This window comes from Callithrix jacchus, chromosome 7 (genome assembly GCF_049354715.1).
Source record: "Callithrix jacchus isolate 240 chromosome 7, calJac240_pri, whole genome shotgun sequence".
Taxonomy (NCBI): Eukaryota; Metazoa; Chordata; class Mammalia; order Primates; family Cebidae; genus Callithrix; species Callithrix jacchus.
The window spans coordinates 112,415,795-112,442,055 of record NC_133508.1 but is presented as its reverse complement, the minus strand read 5'-3'; the positions used below and the strand labels follow the sequence as shown (position 1 = coordinate 112,442,055).

The window sequence follows — 26,261 nt, the reverse complement described above, 5'->3', positions numbered from 1 at the left end:
TACTAAGTGTACTCGCTCAAATGATTGACTCACATTTTGGCAACTGCATAGTGCCAAATAGCATTTTGGTAACAGATTTCACGGTATTAAAAAAAAATCAACAAAAGGATTTTTGGTATAAACAAAATAGATCTAATTGTTCTGATTTTCTGACCTGCCAGGGCTGGTTAAGCTCTGAGTGTATCTTAGTTGGCTTGCTCCTAGGACACCTGCCTCCCTCATTCTCAACTTTCACTGTAATATATGTGATGAAAAAAATAAATCAAAGGCCTGAGTTCAAATCCCAGCCCACCAGGAGAGTTATTTGGCCATGCTGAGCCTCAACTGTATCATCTCTAATGTGGGAATGATAAGAACCTACCACGTGGCAATGTTGTGAAGAGTAAATATAGTGTACTTTAAACCCCAGCCCACAGCAGACCCTAGAAAAATAAACAGTAGACTAATGAAGGCAAATATGGTGTGAATTAGCAAGTCCCTCCTACAGTCCCAGGGTTTCTCAAAGTGTAGTCTCTGACCATCTGTTGTAGAATTCTTCCAGGAAGCTTAGGAGAGACAGAGACTTCTGATCCGTACCTCAGATGTGACAAATCAGAATCTCTGAGACTGACCATTTCTAATACCTCCCCGGTCTCCAGATGACTCTTGAGTATCTTAAAATTTGAGAATTAGATGCACTGAGTTAGAGAATGATTTAAAATTTATTACCCCTTTTAGTCATTGGTTTATAAAAAAATAGATAGCTCATGTGTTTTTTCAGTGATTTTTAAGCACTCAAGTTCCTGTGTTCCGAGGTCCACAGGTTCTCTTAATTAAATAATATGGTCAGTTTGGGAAAGTTTAAAAAGCTGATCAAAGTAGGTTACGGGGGAACTGGCTTTTTGGTGTTTTTTAAAATTAGTATTTGTTTGTTTGTTTGTTTTTGCTTGAGTTGCTGGCCAGTTGAGCAACCGAGTTATTTTGTGCTATTGTTTAGTCTCAGTGAGTGGCACTTACCTAACTCCCTGGGTTAGAGAGTTAATATTAAACAGCATTTTATATCATTTACTCATTTAGCTTATTAAAACTTCAATTACCATACAAAGTAACTGGTCTAAAACCACTGGCTCTTGTACTTAATAGTCCAAAAAAACTCTTACCTCAGAAGCACTGAAGTCTTGAGCTTTCAGCAGGCATGAGTGTGGATTCACGTTAGCACAGATGTAAGAATCCAAACAGCACACAGTGGCCGTTTCCCTGGCAATATAGCTCTGGGGTATCTGGTGAAAATGCAAAACTGGAGCTGGCAGAGCTAGCAGGCTCCTAGAGTGTTCATCCAACAGTGGAACCAGGGTAGCCCCACGAAGCCTGAAAAGCAAGCCAGTTCACCGGCAAAGACCAGGCACTCCCCCTCCACATTTGTGGATCCTTTATTAAATGGGACGCACAGCTGAGTCGTGATATAGAGAACTTAGAGAGGGGCCACGAAAGGCAATCAAGATCATTCAGGCTTCCGGGGAATAAATTCTTCAAGGGCCTGACCTCTTCTAGACCAGAGCAATAGAGCAATAGTGCTATGGGCTGGCAGAGTGGGCATGCAGGGGAGATCAACAGTGCATTGAGATGGCTCAGTGATAGTTTAAATATTTCCACTAAGAACATCAAAAGAAAGGGCTTGAGCTGAACTTCAGCAAAAATTGGACTTAAAATTGGAGTCCTGATTGTGAGGGAAGGGGTTATCCTGTTATGGGGAAAAGCTCTAGAGCCCCTTTTCCACTTCAGAGTACCCACTCCCCTTCACCGCCCACTCTCCTCATTCCAGTAGCTACCACTTCTTGACAGAGGCTTGACAATATGCCAGATACTGTGCTCACTGCATTATATGTAATATCTCATTTAATCCTCAGGATAACCCTGCAAAGTAAGGTAGTGGTATCCTCATTTGCAGAAGAGAAAACAGGCTCCATGTGATTAAGCAACAAGGTCAGGCAGCCAGAAAAACGGCAGAGCCAAGCTGTCTCATTCCAAATCTCATAAACACTACTTTATCCTGCCCACTTGCGTATAGCTTAGGAGGCCAGTGTGACTGGAGGCAAGAGAGCAAGTGAATGAGTAGGGGAGAGGGTAAGACATGAGGTCAGAGAATAATGGAGTGCATGGGGGTGAAGTGGCCACCCTATGAAAAGTGCCCTTCAAGGCCAAAAAGGATTGCATTTTCTTCTGAATATGAAGGGAAGCCATGGGGGATTTCCAACAGAAAAGGTCTAATTTAGGTTTTAAACACGTCCGTATGAATATATTTTACGGGGAAAGGGGTGGAAGTCAGGAAAGTAGTTGTGTAGCTATTTTAATAGTCCAGATGGGAGATGATGTTTTGCAGTAGGTAGGAGGGGCAAAGATGTGGGGAAGAGGGTAAATTCTAGAAACATTTCAAGGGTAAAATAAGCAGCATGTGATGAACTGGTAAGTGATATGCCCACGGTTACATAGGTAGTAAGAGGCTGGATTAGAATTGGAACAAGGCTCTAACTACTTGAAAGCAGACCCTATGAGCTTTCCACAAACTACAGTGAGCTGTGGTCATAGGTTACTGAAAAAGGGATTTCAGAATTCCTACACCTGGGGCCAAAACAGGAAAAGCTCCCAGTGTGTGAAATGTAGGACGGAGTTGTGTGTTCCCTGTGTGTTTTATCTCTCTTAAAAAAAAAGAGGGGTTGACAGCAGGTTATCCAGGACACATAGAAAATAATGACCAGGCTGGGCATGGTGGCTCATGCCTGTAATCTCAGCAGTTTGGGAGCCTGAGGTAGGCGGATCATCTGAGATCAGGAGTTTGAGACCAGCCTGGCCAACGTGGTGAAATCCCATCTCTACTAAAAAAATACAAAAATTAGCTGGGTATGGAGGCAGGCACCTGTAATTCCAGCTACTTGGAAGGCTGAGGCAGGAGAATCGTTTGAACCCAGAAGGCGGAGGTTGCAGTGAGCTGATGTTGTGCCACTGCACTCCAGCCTGGGCAACCAGAGCAAAACTGCCTAAAACAAACAAACAAACAAACAAACAAACAAACAAACAAACAAACAAACAGAAAAGGATGACCAGCCCCCTATCTGACCATTTGGACCCACTTTGAAGGCTAATGAAGCAAAGTGTGCTGATGGCCTAGACAGCTACTGTGGGCAGAGAGAAAAAGAAAACTTTACATTTTAACCTGTATTAGATAGAAAATGGGAGGAGCCATTCAAGAGAAATGAAGACTCTGAAGCCACATTTACACAGTAAAAACCAAATGGAAGATTGAGCAATTATCCATTAACTGCAGGCTGGGGAGTCAGCCAATTTGGGTAACTCAGATAAAAACATGTGTTTGGCTGCTTCTCTTGCCTGAATTACTCGATAATGGCCCAACTGTCTGTTTTGCTTAGTTGAAAAGAACAAGAACCAGGTCCACTCAGGCAGAGACCGTCCATGGGCCAGAGTGGAGCTGAGGCTGAGGAGCCACCAGAAAAGGCTGTCCCTGGGAGCCTGGCATGGAGTAAATCAACCAGGGCAAGAGACTGCTCTGTCAATGCCCTGTGCTAGGTCCTAGAGACCCTAAGATGACCCGTCTAAGGTCTCTAGTCTAGTCTTGAGACAAAAGTGAAGGAGGAAAATTATAATTAAACATATTAAAGGGTAGAGATATCCTCTGAGGAAATGATGGGAACACAAAGAACTCACCCACACTGGAGTGGTGTGTGGGAACAATCAGGGCTGGCCTCCTGAAGGGGATTATATTTGAGATTGGTCCTGCATGATGAGGTATTGTTAGCCAGGAAAAGAGAAATGGGGAAAGGAGAGGGAAAACTAGTGAAAGATGGTGGGACTTTTTTTCCCCCTCTGATGGTAAGAGTTTACCAAGGAACAAGTACAGATAACATTCAAGTTTATTGTGCACCAGACACTTTTCTAAGCAGTTTATATGTAGTATCTTATCACATTTGGGAAAAGTGCTATTATTAGTCCATTTTATGTATGAGAAAACTCTGGCAGAGAGCAGTTTAATAACTTGCCCACAGTCACCATAGTGGGATGTGGCAAGACAAGGACTCCAAACAGCATGATGTCAAAGTTTCTGTGATACTTCTCCATGTTGTCTGTAATGTAGCTTCAGCCCTGCTGCCAGCCCATTCCTGCACATGTCCATGACTGAGCAGAAGAAATTAATGCCTCACAAAGACTAGAAGTCAGCTCTCAGATTAGAACCCTAGCAGGAAAGTGACACTCAGAGGCTGCAACTCTGCCTTTGCCCTGCCTACTCCTGTGCCAGCTCAGCTCTGCTTCAGCACCTCGTCCCATGACCTACAGGAGTGCCTCGTGCTCCTCAGAGCCCATGAATTCCCTGTAGACTGTCTCCCTCCTTCTACTTGAACAGGAGTGAAAGCCCATTATAGGACTGGATCCAAGTCTTTGTTAGAAGTTTTCTGATCCTTCTCTCACCTTGATTCCATTACTGACCCTTTGCAAGTGCTGGGCCCTTACTGAGGAGCCTGTAAAGCTAGTTTCATTCCCCAGGACTCCTGAGACATATTTTTACCACTGTCAGAAATGCACCAGGCTGTGTTCCGAAAGACAATAATGAACTGGGAAAATTGCACATGGTCTCGCTTGGAGGAGTTTCAACCAAAGATGAAATTTGTGGTTCAGAACCATGCTGGCAAAGTAACAGACTCCTTCCAGTACATTTGAAAGAAATGAGCTAATAACTAGTAGTGGTTCTCTAGAGACTTCACCCTGGTTCCGGGAAGTAAATATTTTGAAATTGAATTTGTAACAATGGTTTTCATTTTCAAATATGGCATCATAATTCCTCTGGGCTTAAGAAAAATTTTTTGAAAACATTCAAATCATTTCTGCAAACTAAATTATAGAGACTCTACATCCAAATCACAGGTCATACCTCTACCTGACTGAATAATTCTTTAAGATCAAGAAGGGAGTTAGTGTAGACAGCAAATAGATGTTTTCCATTTTTAGGAAGGTTGGAGTAAGAGCACTTAACTGGAGAATGTGTAACTCATTACCAGCATACATGCTCCACCTCTGACTTTATTTAAAGAAATGCATAAAGTGCTTTGCTCCTGGGGTTGCCTGGGATAGGGCAGTGCTTGCCAAACTTCTGGTGCTTCATCAGCTCCAACTGCCCAGCCTCAGAGTGCCTGATCTCCTGCCACTAACCCCGCCCTTTACAATGAACAGATCATGTTTTTACCATGTCTTTTTTTCATTCTTCTTTTACTTCATAAAAACCTTCCTTTTATTGTTGAGGAAATCAGCATGCAGGGAAGCTAAGTGTCCTTGGGATACAATTAACTGGTGTCAGAGAAAGTGCCAAGATGCAGGTGTCTCACATTCCATACTAACTGGTATAAAAAGAATATAAATTGCTAAATGTATATAAAATATTTGCTCAAGGAAGAGAAGAATATTAAGGATTTGAGAAGATCTCTTTTGGAATTTGAAGTTATCCTAGGACACTCAAACATAGAATCTTATTGTTTTTCTACCACCCTCATTCAATCCCTGAGTGCTTACTTGGTGGCAGGAACTGTGGAATGTAATGCAAAGCAAGACAGGAGTTGTTTCTGCCTTCTCAGGAGCCCTCCTAGTCTTCATTTTTTTAACATCTTTTTTTCTTCCATTGATACCCCCATGCAAGTGCCCATACACAGTCTATCCCTAAGCTCCACTCTCAGTCCCCTACCAAGTTCAGATCTTTGTGGTAAGTACTCTACTTGATGACAATTTTAAAAAGAAGAAACACGTTTCCTGCAGTGGTTTTCACATACTTTGAGCCTGTGACAGTCTATTTCTTATGAAACTCAAGGAACTGGGGAAAATTTGTTAATTTATTCCCCTAAGATCTATATATATTTATAAAAGTAATCTGGTGCCCTGGAGAATTCTTGCATATTAAAACCGAAGTCCTAATTATGTTAATTGAAGCATCCTAAATTTCAATTTTCTTTTCTGTTGAAAGAGAACATAATGATATACAGAAAAGCATTTGAAAAGTATGAAGGACCGTGTAATAAAGGTATCACCATAATCAGCAACAGAGAAAATAGAATATGATAGAGTGCCAGGTACTAAGTAAAACATTTGCTATCAAATGAATGAAACCTCAGCTGAAAAAAATCCTAATAAACGCTCACTTTAGCCATATATGTAGAATAACAAAAGAAAAAAAAAGTCACAAAAGCAGTAGCTTGTGCTTAAATTTAGCTCTCTGTATAAGATACTACTTTTTGGCTGGACATGGTAGCTCAGGCCTGCAATGCCAGCATTTTGGGAGGACAGGTGGGAGGACTGCTTGAGCCCAGGAGTTCAAGACCAGCCTGTGCATCATATTATAGCAAAACCTTGTCTCTACAAAAGAAATTTTGTGTGGCGTGTGGTTGCATGTGTCTGTAGTTCCAGCTACTTGGCAGGATCACTTGAGCACAGTAGTTGGAGGCTACAGTGAAGTATAATTGTGCCACTGCACACCAGCCAAGGTGACAGAGAGAGACTGCCAAAACAAAACAAAACAAAGTACTAGTTCTCTGAAATGCAAACTACAATTTTATATCAATAAATGAAATACAAAGTTTTTATTTTTGATAAGATTAATTTTGGCAGGATAGACAAGAGTTCCAAAAACACCTCAAATACTGCTGGAGATGTAATTTAGTGCAACATTTGGGGGGCAATCGATGCATTCATTTCAAGAGCATTTTAAACCAATGCATGTACATCCATTCCACTTCCAAGAATTCATACTGGGGAAATAAGGGTGTAAATAAAAAGGTAGCAGGTAGCCATAAAGATGCCATCACGGTGTCATTTAAAATATTAATTGTATAGCACAGTGGTTAAAATTATGGCATCTAGAATCACTAAGTTGCTAAATTCAAATATTGGCTTTGTTACTTGTCACCGAGATAGTGGTCATAACAAATTTTTAATTTCTACGTTTGTAAAATAAGGGTGACAACAGAACCCGTTTCACGAAGTTGCTGTATATATACATCAAAATACCTCTGAGGCACTCAAACAGGACATCTTGAAAGTGCTCACAATGTTAGATTGTATCTTTTTATTATGATGAATACAGCCTATTTAATAAAACTGCTTCATTCAAGCAATGTAATACTATATGTGTTAGTCCATTCAGGCGGCTATAACAAAATATCAGACTGAGTAATTTATGAACAACAGAAATGTACTGCTCACAGTTCTGGAGGCAGTTAAGTACAGGATCAAGGCACCAGCAGATTCTGCCTGGTGAGGGCCTGTTCTTCATAGATAGCACCTGCTGTGTGTCCTCACATGGCTAAAGGGCAAAGGGGTAAACAAGCCCCTTTGGTCTCTTCTATAGGGGCACTAATCCCATTTGCAAGGGTTCTTCCTTCATGACTTGGTATCTCTCAAAAGCCCTTCCTTTTCCACCACATTGAAGACTATGTGAAATACACATGAAATTTGGCGGAGACACAGTACTATGTATCAGTTAAAATGATAGTGTAGATAATATTTGACTTGGAAAGATATTTACTAAAGGGAAAAAAGCAGGCTACAAATGTGATTGAATCCAAGTAGAGGTTTATTATTTTATCCAGTGTACCTGAACTTGTTTTGGACTCAGATCCATCTCTCTAAATATTTAGTTGCATCTCAAAAGAGTAAAAGTCATATAGTATTAATATCAGTTTCTTTACCTTCTCAGGTAGGAGCCATTGGGAATTTTTCCTACACTAATATACTTTTGGTACTTAGTGTATTGCAAGCTAAATGACTTCTGTTCTAACTAATAAAATAGAAACACTACTTCTGCTAACTGGTGAAGTCATCCATGCCATAACAAAAGTCCCAAGATGCCACCTAGTTTAATAATGCTACTAGAGTAATTATACACATAATGTACCACATCAAGAAATACTACAGCTATCAGCTTTCAGATGACTGTAACAAATTTTAAAAACATGAACTATGATTCTATCTAACAATGTTTATTATGGGATATTCAAAACAGATGTACTTATAATCTACAATAAGTGATGTGGAATTTTAAGAATGACATTTGTCGAATGTAAAACTACTACTAAATGTTAATGTTACCTTGTCCAACTAAAAAGAATCACTTAAAGACTATTGACTTAGTATGACTTCCATTTCAATGTTTGAATAGGGTTCTTGATTTGCATTGAAAACAAAAAGAAAACGAACGCTATACTACCCTCTCACAGCTCATGAATGTCTTCACACCTAAGAGATAGCTACTTGTCACCCAGGTCTTTGCTACTCCAACAATATAAAGCTTTCTTCTAATCTTCACAAAAGCTGACCATCTGTTTTAAGTAGTGTTGTGCTCACATACTTACACTGAATATTACTAGCATGGAAACACTTAAATTCTTTCCTAAATATTATAAATAAGATCTCTGGCTAGAGATAGCAAAATCAGATGCTTGAATGAAATCTCAGCTGAAAAAATCCTAATGAATGCTCACTTTAGCCATATACACAGAATAACTAAAGAAAAAAAAGTCACAAAAGCAGTAGCCTTTGCTTAAATTTATCCTAATGAATGCTCACTTTAGCCATATACACAGAATAAAGAAAAAAAAGTCACAAAAGCAGTAGCCTTTGCTTAAATTTATCCTAATGACTGCTCACTTTAGTCATATACATAGAATAACTAAAGGAAAAAAAAAAGTCACAAAAGCAGCAGCTTGTGCTTAAATTCAGCTCCTTTATAAGATACTAGTTTTTGGCTGGACACGGTAGCTCATGCCTGTAATCCCAGCATTCTGGGAGGACAGGTGGGAAAATTGCTTGAGCCCAGGAGTTTGAGATAGCAATGTATTTTTATATATCTATATCTATTTCATGATTAACAAGTTTATATGCAGGATATATAAATCTCATAAATTTTGATAGCTTTGAACCTCTTAATAAATTTTACTTGAACTTTGGGCATCCATCTTTGGAATTAAAAGGGTGGTGATATGTTTTATAAAAATTCTCTGAACAGAGTCAGAGGATGGTAAGTCAGGAAAAAGACAGCAAATAAAAATGAATACTCACAATCAGTCACCTCCCAAGCTAAGGGATGCCAGTTATCGTCAGCTGGGTAATGCTGTAACCTGCTAATAGTGCATTATCTTGGCTATATGACAAGAGTTTTCCTTGGCATCTAGTAAAGGTAAAGCTGACCTCACCACTTCATGCTAGGGACAGGTAGACAAAAACCCACAGAGATTAGTACCAATCTCAAGATCGATGAATTGACTTCTGGCTACGAAGGGATTTAAACTAGAGTAACAGGTTTTTTAAAAAAAACCCTCTTTCTCCCATAGTGAGGCAGGTTGCTTCTGGTTTCAGGCAGGTAAGTTACTTATGTCCTCATGATTACTTTTTGGTTGCATTTATGATTACTTGAACAAAATTATAAATACTCTAGTATTATTTCCAGTCTTCAGCCTGATGGAAATCTGCTCAAACAAAGACTTAAGTTCTAAAAGTCTTTTCTCATGACCTCCTTTTCCCCCAACTGGTATATGAAAGACAAAAAATGAGTACTAAATTCTTTAAATCCAAAAATTTGTAATTCCACTGCCACACAAGATAAAGTCCTGAGGTTTAGATTTCAGCTCTTAGAGTCACAATCCCTAAAAAGAATTCACTAAGAAGAAAATGCAAAGAGTTCTTGCTCTAGAAACCTTGCTCATAAATTTCAGATACTTTCAGTTCTCCTTTTTCACTCTTAAAGAAATATATTATGGCCCATATTTCATTTCTGGCTCTTAATACCCTCCAAAGGCCATTCTGAAATACATTCTGCCTTCTCTTTCACATTGATTTTATTAGCTGGCCTAAATGAGAATTTTTGCCAAATTAGTTTTAATGTATTCTTTTGTTGAATAAGTTTACTACTTAAATGTACTCATATAACACAGCTCAAAACACAATACTTAAAAAAATTATTAGTTGTTAGATTTTAAAGAGACTAAAGTCAACTTACTGCTGAAAACACACAAAAAGGACAAATTGGTTGAAATTTTCACAAGAATGGAAAATGTTTAATAAACTCAGAATAGTGGGCTTATTAAACCATAGTGTTATTTACAGCCATAATTCATCAACCACAAACACAATAATGTGTTTGCATGGCATGCTACAACAGAAGCTTTATTTAGTTCATTCAGAAAACATTGGCAAAATAAATTTCAGTTGCAAATTCACAGATACAAGCTTTAAAGTATAAAGTTGTATATAACAAAAAATACAGGTAATATTTATAACAATAACTTACAGATACAAACTAATGATAAACTACAATTTCACAAAAGATTGTAAACATTTTGCACACTTGTCAGTCCTTTCTTTTAGGCAAAGTGCTCTTTTGATGACAAATAAATTAACAGATACACACTAGAGTGAACTATTTCCAGACAATACAAAAAAACGTTTTGATTTGTTTTCTTCTTGTAAACATAAGTTTTACAAAAATGAAGAATCAATAAAAGTGTCTTGCAGGCCAACTACAGATACATACCTGGGCAGCGAAGTGATGTTGGAAATGCTTTAGGTGTTAAATAAAAAATTAACAGTAATATCTTTTCAATGGTATTTTATACATAATAAATGACAAATTTATATCCTTCATCAATTATATCCCTGAAAAAAGAATTAGGTATGACTTATTGGCAGTTGTGTCATTGAATGGGGTAACAAGGGCTGGAGTCCAAGAGTTGTTGGTGAATGAGCTACAAAATAGAAAGAAATTTGTGGATCAGTTTTGTAGGTGAATAAAACTGATTTATAAACAAACAAAAACAATCCAAGGCAATGTTTTCATCACTCACTGTAGCTGAGGGCACCAAGCTACACTCATTCCACTGACCTCAGCCAGAACATTAACTTATTCAGCATAGTAAGAGTCCAGGAACAGATTTACCCCCAAATCTTTATTTGGGGCCACCATATTTTGCCACTTTAATGTCCTCCATCCATACCCCATTCACTGCACTTCACCCTACAGCTAGAAAGAGATGGGTTCATCTTCAAAGATGCTGCTGGCTTTCTCAGGAAGGTATCTGTATAGGACGATCTTCCTCATGTTTCTTTCATTAATGTTTAATTACCTCCTCCTTAGGCATACATCAAACCACACTGGACTCAGGGGCAACACTACTGTCTTCCATGTGAACACAATCAATTTTAATGCTAGTATAAGTAAATGGCAACAATGGTACAGGCTCTGATTTTTTACTAAACCGAAACTTAAAATGAAGTTTCTGCTTTCAGCAAGGGCTATGTTGCTTCAAACCAAACCTTTCTCTGAGACTATCTAGGAAATCTGGATAAAACTTTAAAAAATCTGTTTGAAGGCATCTGAAAGACACTTAAGCAGTGAGAACTAACAAAGTCAAGTCCCAGAATGGAGGAAAAGAAAATAAGGATGCTTTTTCTCCCGCAAGGATAATGACAATTTAAAACAAAACAAATCTCTGATAGGCTGAGAAGTTTAGCAGAGCATTCAGAAGTTAGACTTTGGCAGAGTGGTGAGAAAATTAAAGAGCAGGGCCCGCCGAGAAGGAGAAGCCCTAGTTAAAAACAACAAAAGAAAACAAAACAGGGATTCATTTGTGATTCCAAAGGGCTAAATCCAAGGAATAGTAAAACAAAACTATACCAGCCCTCCTAAGGAATGGTGCCTGATTGAATTAAGCTGATTTCACCTTGTCCTGACTTTCTGGGAGTAAAACTAATCTTCTCTAGTGGAAGATTATCATTCAAAGCCTCAAATTATTTTTAGTTTTTCATATCCAACATCTGAAATGCAATAGCAAATAACAAGACAAATAACAAGACATGACTTGAAAGAAAGAGAAAAAAACAAACAAAAAATAGACCCAACAAAGATCCATATATTGGAGTTATCAGACATTTACTTGAGTATCACTATAATTAGTATAACAATTTAAATAAAGATAAAGTGACAAAATGGATGATTTCAGCACATAAATGGAAACCTTAAAACTGAAAAACACAAATAAAATTAAGAACTTAGGGTATGATTTTTTTTACAGGATATTAGATATAGAGAGTATTAGTGAACTAGAAAAATAGTTCAAAAGAAAAGGTAAAATTTTTTCATAGGAGCAGAAACAATATTTAAGGAGACAAAAGCTGAGAATTTTCATAATGAAAGACATGAAACTACATATTCAAAAAGCACACCTAGGCACAGTAAGATAAAACTTTTAAAAGACAAACACAAAGAGAAAAGTTGAGAAAAAAAGATTTATTTTCAAAGGAGCAAGAAAGTCAATATCTGACTTTACCAATAAATGGGGCCAGGTTAACTAGCTATCCATATGCAAAACAAACAATGAAAATCAGAAGACAAGGTAATTATATCTTCAAAGTGCTGAAAGAAAATAATCCAATTTCTACATATAGAGAAAATACCACTTACAATTGCATCACAAGAAATACTTAGAGATAAACTTAACAGAAGATGTGCAAGATTAATAAACAGAAAACTCTAAATCATAAGAGATGATTTAAAGATGATCTAAATAAATGCAAAGACATACTAAAGTTTATGGTATGGAATACTGTTAAGATGGCAGTTTCCTAAAATTGATCGATATATTTGCTGCAATAGACTGTATCAAGATCTTAATTGTTTTCCCTTTTGGGGTGGAAATTGACAAGTAGGTAAATTTTATGAAAATACAAAGGGCCAAGAATGGGCAATACAAACTTGAATGACAACAAAATAGGAAGAATTGAATTATCAGATACTAAGAATTATAGACCTAGCATGATAAGAATGGTTAGGTAGCAACACAAAAATAAATATACCAATAAAACAGAAAGCACAAAAATTGACACAACATGGGGACACTTGATTTATGGCAAATGTGCCTGTACAGAGAAGCTTGAAATTTTCTATTTTCATCAACATAACAAAAAAGCTTCACTTGCTATCTCACACCACACATAAAATTCAATTCCAAATGAATTGTAAATCTGCACATCAAAGGCAAAACAAAGTTTCTGTATGATATCATAAAAGATATATCTTCATTATCTTTAAGTAGAAACAATTTCTTTCACATGTCACCAAAAAAAGGACTGCTCATGAAGGAAGTATGATATAAACTACATTAAAACTAGGAACCTGTGCTCAATGAAACATTCCATTAAGTGTAGAAAAAGCCAACCTACTGAGTAGGAGAAAATATTCTAAGCACATAAATTCTCAAAAAGCTTTATATGCAGATTATATCAAGAACTAAGGTAAATCAATTTAAATAAATAATAAAAACAAGCCAGTAGGTCAATAGACAAAAAGACTTGTACAGCTCTTCACAAAAGAGAATATACAAATGCCTGATGAAAAAATTCCCAGTCACCAGGGAAAGGCAAATTAAAATAAGATTGCACTACACTATCATCAAATTTGCTAACATTAGGAAGTTATACCATACCAAGTGTTGAGTACCTTGAACCTTGCTGCTGGTCAAGGTGTAAACTGGTTCAACCACTATGAAAAACTGTCAGAATGACTGAAGTTGAGCCTCATGACCTCATGTGCCACTCCCAGGTACATATCTAATAGAAGTGTGAATTAATGTGCACAAAAGGCATGTACAACAAAGTCCGTAGCAGCATATTCATGAAAGCACAAATTGGAAAAAACACAAATGTCTATAAACCAGGAAATAGACAAACTGTGGCATATTACCACAGTGGATTTCTGTATAACAATGAAAACAAATAACTGATTCTCACAATAATATAGGTGATTCTCACAATGTAATTGAAAGAAGTGAGACACATAATACATTCTGTATGGTTCAGAAAAGGGCAAAACTAAAAGATGTTTTTAGAAGTCAGTGCTATGTTACTTTGGGAGAAAAGGACAATAATTAGAAAAAGGCATAAGAGAGGCTTCTGAAATGCTAATTATGTCTGCTACTTCTTTTGGGCAGTATCTATATGGATACATTCATTTTATTAATTCATCAAGCTGTATGGTTATTACATATGCACTCTTTTAAATGTATGATTTGCTTCAATTAAAAAAAGTTTCTGTAGCAAAACTTATTAAACTCCCATCTAAAGATCTGAGTGTGAACACTTGCTCTGATCATAATAAAGTATTTAAACACACATTGGTAAAAACAAAAAAATTTCTGAGTAAAAATCAAGCATTAAGAGTCATTATCAATATCTGCAACATAGCTGCAAAGTGAGTATTAAACTTCTTCCTTAAAATGTAATCACAGAAATAAAATGTTTGGATAATTTTGCTCTCTACTGTACCCCCCACAGTATTTTTTAGCTACTACTGAGGTAATATTTCAAAATGTGAATTGTATCAATAATCTAATATTAGAAGTTACCAGTTGTTGATTGCTTGGGAGACAGCTATTAAATGTTGGGATACCTACCATCCATATAACTATGCAGCGCAGTTAACATTGTTCCATCTTGGGGCACGTAGGCAGAATAAGCCATTTCTTCTAACATGGGTGGAGACAGCCTGGAGGGTGGGACTGCTGTGACTGGGGCAGAGGAGGAGTGATTAGGACTGACGTGTTTCTTGTGGCGTGCTCTACAGTTCTGAAACCACACCTGAGAAGGGAGAAAAGCAACGGAAGTAGGTAGGTCACACACCAGCTTCCGAGACATTACCAACTCAGTTTAAAAATGAATGTGACCTCAATCACACTACCACACAAGCACAGCATAAATGTAAATAGGCTTTTTAAAAAAGTTCTATATGAAAGAAATATTTTGGTCCAAATAACAATGGTCATTTTTCTTGCTCAGGTGATAGCTCTCTGGTGATTTACCTAAAAACCAATTCTATTTAAGTGGGAAAGGGGACCGATTGCTTAAGGGATTCTCGTCTGTTGAATTTGAGTTGGTCAAATCTTAAGGTTACCCCTTGAATGCAATTATTAACCTCTATTAGATTTGGCTGGGTGCTGTGGCTCATGCCTATAATCATGGCACTTTGGGAGGCCAAGAGTTGGATACCACCCTGGCCAACATGGTGAAACCCCATCTCCACTAAAAATACAAAAGTTAGCTGGGCATGGTGGCTGTAATCCCAGCTACTCGGGAGGCTGAGGCAGGAGAATCATGTGTGCCCAGGACGTGGAGGTTTCAGTGAGTCAATTTTGTGCCACTGTATTCCAGCCTGGGCAATGGATATTTTGTATCTGTTCAAAAACAAAACAAAAGCCAAAACAAAAAAACCTCAAAATTCTATTAATTTTAAAAAATAAAAAATCAAAGTCAATTCTATACTAAAACAGCATCTTCCACAGAAAAGGTGGGGAAAGGCCTCAAGAATTCCAGCGAAATCTCCTTGGTTTTACTACTGGCATTTAGGACAAAAAGAAAAGCAGAAAAATCTCTTTTAATCAGAACATAAAAAAAAAAAAGACTACTAAATGTATTCTTAGACACCTGCTGGACTTATTTCAAATCCTTGTTCAAATGACTAAAATCCCTACTGAGAGAACTTAAACCTTTCTACAAACCTCTTGATTCAGTTATTCCAGTCACATTTTAGCCTGCTGAGTTCAATTTCTCTTGGTGAATACATAGGCTATTCTCAAAGAAGCATGTTAAGGTCAGGTCTATAATAAGAAAAAACTCACAATATTTAAGTAGAATTATAGAAAAGCACATCCACTGGTGAGAGTCCACAAAATGTAAAGTTCTAACCACCCTGCTGTCCACTCTACTACAGAAATAAAGGAAGAAAATTCAGGGCAAGTGAAGCTTTACATCCAGGTCAGGGCAAGTAAGTCTAGACTGCCCAGAATGCTTCCAGTAACTAATATGCCTGTGTTTGAATTCCCTGCCAGATGACAAAACTTGGCCATAGAGTGTTACTTTATTAAAATACTGTATCACTTATTTTCCATCACTCCAAACAATTCTGTCATGAGATAAAAGAGAGGTGAAGGGATAAAAACTTGGCATGAGAACATTTTGGGGATATAAAGCCAGGGAAACACCAGGGGCATAAGTCTGTTCAAGGCTGGTGATAGGTCCTTGATGGCACAAGGGAATCAGGGCTAATTAATGTGGAACAAAAGGAAGCTGCAAAGAATTTATAAGAAAAAGCTGACCTGACTTCAAAAACACACCGTGCACCTGGCACTAAAAAATAGAAGGTTGGAAAAGTGTACTCTCAAGAGTGATTAAAACTAAAAGAAAGAAAATTTAATAACTTAGTGGGATACATAGCCTTGAGCAGGTGGCTGAAAAGCAGCACCTAAGGAATGTTTCTGGGACAAGACTTAGACATGTATCAAGGAAGATGAGTAGGAAGTCACAGCCTCCCCACATCCTTATTCTCTGGAATGTCAGAGAGACTCAGAGGCCCCAAAACTCCACAGTTCTGCCCATAAGCTCTGGAACAATAGATGTCACTATTAACACTAGCCTCATCCAATCAAGATGACACTACTCAAACATTCTCCAATGTGTAAGGGGGAACTTCTGACACCTGCCTTTTCCCCTTATGGTACCTAGAAGACACATATGCCAGAGGATTACATACAACCTAAAACATGTTTCATTATGGTTCCCAGAGTTTCTTCAAAGTATCTTTTTGTCTCCAATAAATTATATTTTGAATGGAAACTACGCAGTTGTAAAACAATAGAAACACAATCTTTTGATTCAAAAAACTCAAACTTTGTAAATAAACATGAAGAAATTATGATATAAACAGCAGAATAACTATCTTAATACTGAATAAGCAGCTTCTTGGAAAGATCATCCAGAGTAATCAAGCAGATAGAGGTCTGCAAATGCAAGGTGTCATGTAACTGGTAGAGCAAAAATATAAAAGTTCCAGACATCAGAAAATTGCTTCTGGCATGAATGCTACCCAGCATTAGAATCAAATACAAGTCATTTTGACTCTCTTCCCTGACAAAATTTCCTCTTTCTGCTTTGCAAACCTCCAATAAGAGTTAAAATTTCCTGTGTAACTCCTTTAATTTTTTGAGTTCTAAATCATAAACTAAGCTGAAATCAGGCCATGTAGATATACTGGAAAAGCAAAATACTAATGCATTCTGATTAGTATTAGTATATACTAATGCTGAGGACAAATCCCTCAGAAAGCACAGACAAAAAGCCAAATATAATAATTTTGTATATGACAAAGATGGAAAGCATGGTTCACTGGTTTAGGGAAAACCAATAATTTATCATTTGAATGAAAGGAAAAAAACAGATAAATCCCTATCTCCCATGGAATCAAGCCAGATAAATTGAAGTTTAGGTGTAAATAATTGAAACAATAAAACTTTAAGAAAACAAAAGGCAACATTGAAATACTCTCTAGATAGGGAAGCATAAGAAAGGCCAAAATTATCAAAAGACAGAGATTTTAACACATAGAAACATTAAAGTTCTGTATGGAAAAACTAAAAAGGAAATTAATGAACCATAAAGTTTAACATGGTATCAAGTAAGATAAAGAGACAATAACCCAATAGAAAAGTGAGTAAAAACATACGGTCTTGGTTGGAGGATCCAGGATGGCCAAATAGGAACAGCTCTGGAGTGCAGTTCCCAGCAAGAACAACGCAGAGGGTGAGTGCCCACCACATTTCCGAACAAATTTTAACTTCCCACAGACCAGAAGATTCCCCAGCTAAAAAGCGCCACGAGTTTTCAGCATGGCGATTTCAGCTGGTGCCGGGTTGGCACACGGAAACTCACACAAATCTGGGCGGCCATTTCAACTGGTGCCTGGAATGCCTGGGAGACAGAGCTGCCCATTCAACTGAAAGGGAGGAGGCAGAGACAGGGAGCCAGGCAATCTGGCTCAGTGAGTACCACCCCCACAAAACAAGCAATCTGAAACCCTCTGGATTGAGAGTTTTGCAGCAAGCACAGCTGGACCTAGGAGGGTCCAGCTCAGTGTGGGGAAGGGCAACCACCACTACCAAGGCAGTCCACCAAAAAACCGAGGGAGTTCACACAGCAGCTGTGCAGAGCCTGTGGCAGCTCAGCAACACCTCTTCTGGCAGACTGTGACTAGACTACTCCATGCAGGGCAGGGCATCTATGAAAAAAGGCAGCAGCATGACAAGAACTTATAAATAAAGCTGACCTTCCTAGGCCAGAGCACCTGGGAAAAGAGGTGGTTACGAGTTCTGCCACAGCAGACTTAAAAGTACCTGCCCAGCAGCTCTGCATGGAACAACGGAGCTCTCAGCACAGCACTTGAGCTTCCATAAGGGACAGACTGTCTCCTCAAGCAGCTCCCCAACCCCCATTTGTCCAAAGAGACACCTCATAAAGTAGAGCTCAGGATGACATCTGGCAGGTAACCTTCTGGGATGAAGATAACAGAAGAAGAAACTGGCAGCAACCCATACTGTTCTGCAGTCCCCATGGGTGATCCCCAGGCAATCAGGGTCTGCAGTAGACCTCCAGCAGTCCTGCAGCAGAGGGGCCTGACAGTTAGAAGGAAAATGAAAAAAAAAAAAAAAAAAAAAAAAAAAAAACAGAAAGAAATAACTTCATCATTAACAAAAAGAACGTCCACTCAGAGACCCCATCCAAAAGCCACCAACTACAAAGACCACAGGTAGATAAAGTCACTAAGATGGGAAGAAACCAGTGCAAAAAGGATGAAAACATCAAAAACCAGAATGCCTCTCCTCCTCCAAAGGATCACAACTCCTCACCAGCTAGGGATCAAAGATGGATGGAGAATGAATCTGATGAACTAACAGAATCAGGCTTCAGAAGGTGGGTAATAGCAAACATCTCAGAGCTAAAAGAACATGTGCTAACCCAATGCAAAGAAACAAAGAACCTAGAAAAAAAGTTAGATGAGAGGCTAACTAGAATAAACAGCTTAGAGAAGAATATAAATTACTTGATGGAGCTGAAAAACACAGCATGAAAACTTCGCAAAGCATACACAAGTTTCAATAGCTGAATCGACCAAGCAGAAGAAAGGATATCAGAGATTGAAGATCAACTCAATGAAATAAAATGAGAAGGCAAGAATAGAGAAAAAAAGAGTGAAAAATGAACAAAGCCTCCAAGAAATATGGGATTATGTGAAAAGACCTAATCCACATTTGATAGGTGTTGATGAATGTAACAGAGAGAATGAATCCAAGCTGGAAAACACTCTTCAGGATATTATCCAGGAGAACTTCCCCAACCTAGCAAGCTAGGCCACCATTCAAGTCCAGGAAATACAGAGAACACCACAAACATATTCCTTAAGAAGAGCAACCTCAAGGCACATAATCGTCAGATTCACCAGGGTTGAAATGAAGGAAAAAATGCTAAGGGCAGCCAGAGAGAAAGGTCGGTTTACCCACAAAGGAAAGCCCATCAGACTCGCAGCAGATATCTCTGCAGAAACCCTACAAGCCAGAAGAGATGGGGGGCCAATATTCAACAACCTTAAAGAAAAGATCTTTCAATCCAGAATTTCATATCCAGCAAAACTAAACTTCATAAGTAAGTGAAGGAGAAAGAAAATCCTTTATGGACAAGCAATTGCTGAGAGATTTCACCACCACTGGGCCTGCCTTACGAGAGCTCCTGAAAGAAGCACTAAGCAAAGAAAGGAACAACCAGTACCAGCCACTCCAAAAACATACCAAATGGTAAAGACCATCAATACAATGAAAAAAATGCATCAACTAACAGGCAGAACATCCAGTCAGCATCAAAATGGCAGGATCAAATGTACACATAACAATATTAACCTTTGTAAATGGGCTAAATGCTCCAATCAAAAGACACAGACTGGCAAACTGGATTAAAAAGTCAACACCCATTGGTGTGCTGTATTCAGGAAACCCATCTCACATGCAAGGACACACATATGCTCAAAATAAAGGGATGGAGGAAGATTTCTCAAGCAAATAAAGAGCAAATAAAAAGCAAAAGCAGGAGTTACAATCCTAGTCTCTGATAAAATAGACTTTAAACCAACAAAGATCAAAAGAGACAAAGAAGGGCATTACATAATGGTAAAAGGATCAATGTATCAAGAAGATCTAAGGATCCTAAATATATACGCACCCAATACGGGAGCACCCAGGTACATAAAGCAAGTTCTTAATGTCCTACAAAGAGACTTAGACTCCCACACAATAATAGTGGGAGACTTTAACACTCCACTGTTAATATTAGACAGATCAAGGAGACAGAAAATCAACAAGGATATCCAGGACTGGAACTCAGATCTGAACCAAGTGGACCTAATAGACATCTACAGAAATCTCCACCCCAAATCCACAGAATATACATTCTTGCTCAGCACGGCATTGCACCTACTCTAAAACTCACCACATAATTGGAAGTAAATCACTCCTCAGCAAATGCAAAAGAATAGAAATCATAACAGTCTCTCTGACCACATGGCAATCAAATTAGAACTCAGAATTAAGAAACTAACTCAGAACTGCACAGCTTCATGGAAACTGAACAATTGGCTCCTGAAGGTCGACTTGATAAACAATGAAATGAAGGCAGAAATAAAGATGTTCTTTGGAACAAATGAGAACAAAGACACAATGTACCAGAATCTCCGGGACACATTTAAAGCAGTGTCTAGAGGGAAAATTTATAGCAATAAATGCCCACACGAGAAGTGAGGAAAGATCTAAAATCAACACTCTATTGTCAAAATTGAAAGAGCTAGAGGAGCAAGGTTAAAAAAACTCAAAAGCTAGCAGAAGATAAGAAATAACTAAGATCAGAGCAGAACTGAAGGAGATAGAGACAAAAAAAAAAAAACCCTTCAAAAAAAAATAGATAAATCCAGGAGCTGTTTTTTTGAAAAGATCAACAAAATAGACTGCTAGCTAGATCAATAAAAAAGAAAAGGGAGAAGAATCAAATAGATGCAATGAAAAATGATAAAGGGGATATCACCACTGATCATACAGAAATACAAACTACAATCAGAGATTACTATAAACAACTCTATGCACATAAACCAGTAAACCTGGAAGAAATGGATAAATTCCTGGACACTTGTACCCTCCCAAGCCTAAACCAGGAAGAAGTTGAAACCTTGAATAGACCAATAACAAGGGCAGAAGTTGAGGCAGCAATTAAGAGCCTACCAACCAAAAAAGTCCAGGTCCAGATGGGTTCACAGCTGAATTCTACCAGACATACAAAGAGGAGCTGGTACCACTCCTGAAACTATTCCAAACAATACAAAAAGAGGGAATCCTTCCCATATCATTTTACGAGACCAACATCATCCTGATACCAAAACCTGCCAGAGACTCAATAAAAAAAGAAAACTTCAGGCCAATATCCATGAAGAATATACATGCAAAAATCTTCAATAAAATACTGGCAAACCGATTGCAACAGCATATCAAAAAGCTTATCCATCACGATCAAGTAGGCTTCAATCCAGGCATGCAAGGCTGGTTCAACATACACAAGTCTATCAATGTAATTCACCACATAAACAGAACCAAAGAAAAAAACATGATTATCTCAACAGATGCAGAAAAGGCCTTCAACAAAATGCAACAGTCCTTTATGCTAAAAACTCTCAATAAACTAGGTATCGATGGAACATATCTCAAAAAAATAAAAGCTACTTACAACAAACCTACCACCAATATCATACTGAATGGGCAAAAACTGGAAGCATTCCCTTTGAAATGTGGCACTAGACAGGGATGCCCTCTCTCACCACTCCTATTCAATATAGTATTGGAAGTTCTAGCCAGAGCAATCAGGCAAGAAAAATATAAATAAATAAATAAAGGGTATTCACTTAGGAAAAGAGGAAGTCAAATTGTCTCTATTTGCAGACCACTTGATTGTATTTAGAAGACCCTATCACCTCAACCCAAAATCTCCTTAAACTCATAAGCAACTTCAGCAAAGTCTCAGGATACAAAATCAATGTGCAAAAATCACAAGCATTTCCATACACCAATAACACACTAACAGAGAGCCAAATCATGAGCAAACTCCCATTCAGAATTGCTACAAAGAGAATAAAATACCTAGGAATACAACAAACAAAGAACATAAAAGGACCTCTTCAACGAGAACTACAAACTACTGCTCAACAAAATAAGAGAGGACACAAATAGATGGAGAAACATTTCATGCTCATGGTTAGGAAGAATCAATATGGTGAAAATGGCCATACTGCCCAAAGTAATTTACAGATTCAATGCTATCCCCATCAAGCTACCAATGACCTTCTTCACAGAACTGGAAAAAGCCACCTTAAACTTCATGTGGAACCAAAAGAGAGCCCACATAGCAAGACAATCCTAACAAAAAGAACAAAGCCGGAGGCATCACGCTACCTGATTTCAAACTGTACTACAAGGCTACAGTAATCAAAACAGCATGATACAGGTACCAAAACAGAGATATAGACCAATGGAAGAGAACAGAGGCCTCATAGGCAATGCCACACATCTACAACCATGTGATCTTTGACAAACCTGACAAAAGCAATGGGGAAAAGATTCCCTGTTTAATAAATGGTGTTGGGAAAACTGGCTAGCCATGTGCAGAAAGCAGAAACTGGACCCCTTCCTAACACCCTACACTAAAATTAACTTCAGATGGATTAAAGACTTAAACATAAGACCTAACAGCATAGAAACCCTAGAAGAAAATATAGGCAAAACCATTCAGGACATAGGAGTAGGCAAGGACTTCATGACTAAAATACCAAAAGCATTGGCAACAAAAGCCAAAATAGACAAATGGGACCTAATTAAACTCCAGAGCTTCTGTACAGCAAAAGAAACAATAATTAGAGTGAACCAGCAACCAACAGAATGGGGAAACATTTTTGCTATCTACCCATCTGACAAAGGGCTAATATCCAGAATCTACAAAGAACTAAAACAGATTTACAAGAAAAAACAAACCCATCCAAAAGTGGGCAAAGGATAGGAACACTTTTCAAATGAAGGCATATATGGGGCCAAGAAACATATGAAAAAAGGCTCATCATCACTGATCATTAGAGAAATGCAAATCAAAACCACATTGAGACACCACCTCATGCCAGTTAGAATGGCAATCATTAAAAAATCTGGAGACAACACATGCTAGAGAGGATGTGGAGCAATAGGAACACTTTTACACTGTTGGTGGGAGTGTAAATTAGTTCAACCATTGTGGAAGACAGTGTAGCACTTCCTCAAGGACCTTGAAATAGAAATTCCATTTGATCCAGCAATCCCATTACTGGGTATATATCCAAAGGATTATAAATCATTCCATTATAAAGACACATGCAGACGTATGTTGATAGTGGCACTGTTTACAATAGCAAAGACTTGGAACCAACCCAAATGCCCATCGATGATAGTCTGGCCAAGGAAAAAGTGGCACATATACACCATGGAATACTATGCAGCCATAGAAAATGATGAATTTGTGTCCATTGTAGGGACATGGATGAATCTGGAAACCATCATTCTCAGCAAACTGACACAATAACAGAAAATCAAACACTGCATAGTCTCATTCATAGGAGAGTATTGAACAATGAGAACACATGGACACAGGGAGGGGAGCATCACATGCTGAGGTCTGTTGGGGTGGGCAAAGGGAGGAACAATGGGAATTGGGGAGGTCAGGGAGGGATAACATGGGGAGAAATGCCAGATGTAGGTGACAGTGGGATGGAGGCAGCAAACCACATTGCCACGTGTATACCTATGCAGCAATCCTGGCAGAATAAAGTTGTACAGACTTTCTGGAAGGCAAAGAAATTTCATGTTTGTATAAAGGCCCTACAAATGTTTTATCTTTTGGCTTAACAATCTCACTTTCAGAAATTTGTCCTAAGGAAACTATTGAACAAGCATACAAGGTAGATACACAGTGTTGCTCATGGCAGCATTTTATGATAGTGAAAAATTGGAAACTAAATAAATTATACTATGCTCAATATTTGTAGCAATAAAAATATGATGTAAATATTAGAATGGAAGGGAATTCCCAGTACACTAATTGGAAGAAATAGCTGTATCTTACTCTGTCTCTATACAACATAAAAGTTGTGGAGCAACTTAAAAGTCATAATTCACTTATCTGAAAGAGTATGTGAACAGCTATTGTATCTGGATGTAGTGTGTGTGGGAAAAATCACTCATCTTTTTACTTTGACTTTAGTATCATACTTTGCTTCATTACAAATGTCTTACTAAGCATATTTGTAACTAGGACATGTGAAACTCTCCATGTGTCAGACCACTATTTCCCCCTAATCTTTGGGTGACCTAGTTTGCATAATAGAATGAGAAGAGGTCTAGTAATAAAAACTCATTTTTCTTACCTTTCTAAAATATTGTACCCAATGCTAGAAAGAAGGCTGAGGGAAAGCATGATTACTATTTAAGATCACAGTAATTAATTCTTAAAAATTACTCTGAAGGGCTATAACATATAGCAAACCTATGTATAGATACATATAATATACCTGCTCGTACTCTTTCCTTTGGAATCATATCAAAAATATTTAACGTCCAACCTTTACATATTAAAAACCAATATCCAAAACCTATTCTCCAAATTGTTGGGCTTAGGACGAAGTTAACTTGCTTATAATGCTAGTAACCTAAATACCTGGAAATTACATGACAGGTGTCTGACTGTGATTCTTAGTCCCTCAAATATGAAAAGCTTTAAGAAAACTCTCCTTGTTTCCAACTTCAAAATAGTATCAAACATAACAGTCATGCATCTGACTTACCTGAAGGTATTATTGTCATGAACATAGAGTCTTAAATTAGAGGGAACCTTTACCCCATTGTCTGAACTACTTCTCAAAGAAAATTGCTCTCCCAGGTGTAGGAAATTCACTATCTTCACTGGTAGTCCATGTCATTTGTGTAGCCTTTCAATAAGTGAGAAAGTTCATTATGTGTGAACACTGGTGCCTTATTCTACATTCCTTTGCAGGGAAGCCTTTCATAAATATTTAAAGATGCCTACTCTGCATATTACTCTTTCCTTTACCATCTCCTGGCTTTATCTCCAGTAACTATCCCTGCTTCCTTTAATATTATGGCATGATCTAAATCTTTCACACTCCTGGTAGCCTGTAAGGTAGTATGTTTTTCAGATTGGTTCTTTTTTATTCCCTTCTTAAAATTTGGCACTCTGAAATAAGCAAAATAATCTGGGTATCTGAAAAGTGCTGAGGTGGTAGAAATTGTCTCCTAAGATAGCCTCATTACCCTGCAGTCAATTAAAACACTGGGAACCCCAGGTCTTTAGAGAAGCTGCAGTACCATCAGGTCTTTTCCTTCTGCTTCTTTGTACAGATGATTTGTTAATTACAAAACATTTCAGTCCTATGGAAAAATAAGTACCTGTGTATCAACCACCCAAATTAAGAAACAAAATATAATATGTGCAATGAAGACATTTACCTTTCCCCTCCCTGAGTTTCATCGTGTCTTTTATGGTTACTTGCTTTAATTCCTTTAATTTTTTGAACTTCCAGTGTTATTTAAAATTATTTTCCAGCTGGGCATCATGGCTTGTGTCTATAATCTCAGCACTCTGGGGAGGCTGAGGCAGGTAGATCACAAGGTCAAGAGTTTGAGAACAGCCTGGTCGACATGGTGAAAACCCATCTCTACTAAAAATACAAAAATTAGCCAGGTGTGGTGGCATATACCTGTAATACCAGCTACTTGGGAGGCGAGTCAGGACAATTGCTTGACCTCAGGAGGCAGAGGTTGCAGTGAGCTGAGATGGCACCACTGCACTCCAGCCTGGGCAACAGAGTGAGACTCTGTATGGGAAAATACAATAAAAAATGAAATGAAATAAAATAAAATAATTTCCATTTCCCTGATCTCTCTGAAAATCTTGACACAGCTGGCCACCTTCTTCTTGAATTCACCCACTTCTTCAGCCTCCATGCTGCTTCTCCACCTGACTCCTTCCTCAATTCTAGCTGCTACCATGTCCCATTTAAACAGAACCTCTTACCCTGCTCTAAAACCCACTCTTTACCTTTTATACCCCGTGATGTCTTTCTAAAGGATATTATCCAAATTCATGGCATTAGATCTCTTTGCTTGAGTCCTGCTCATTCTTTCAAATACCAGTTTATATACTCAACTGCCACCATCACTGCATAATTAGCACAACTGTAAGGGTCCTTTCCCTCCCAATTTCCAATCCAGCTTTCTTTTGACTTTCAC

General features: G+C 38.1%; 1 protein-coding gene across 2 annotated transcripts in view; it reads right to left on the bottom strand.

Annotated features, from left to right (window-relative positions):
* Positions 1 to 10,057: 10,057 nt before the first annotated feature.
* LHX8 (LIM homeobox 8) overlaps positions 10,058 to 26,261 on the bottom strand; it is a 31,789-nt gene continuing 15,585 nt past the window's right edge. For both annotated transcript variants that reach the window (XM_002750973.7, XM_035251894.3), the window contains exons 8-9: positions 14,472 to 14,655; positions 10,058 to 10,769 (exon numbers count right to left, since the gene is read on the bottom strand). In XM_002750973.7, coding sequence (XP_002751019.5) covers positions 10,693 to 10,769; positions 14,472 to 14,655 — 261 coding nt within the window. In that variant the 3' untranslated portion in view covers positions 10,058 to 10,692. The remainder of the gene's footprint in view (positions 10,770 to 14,471; positions 14,656 to 26,261) is intronic.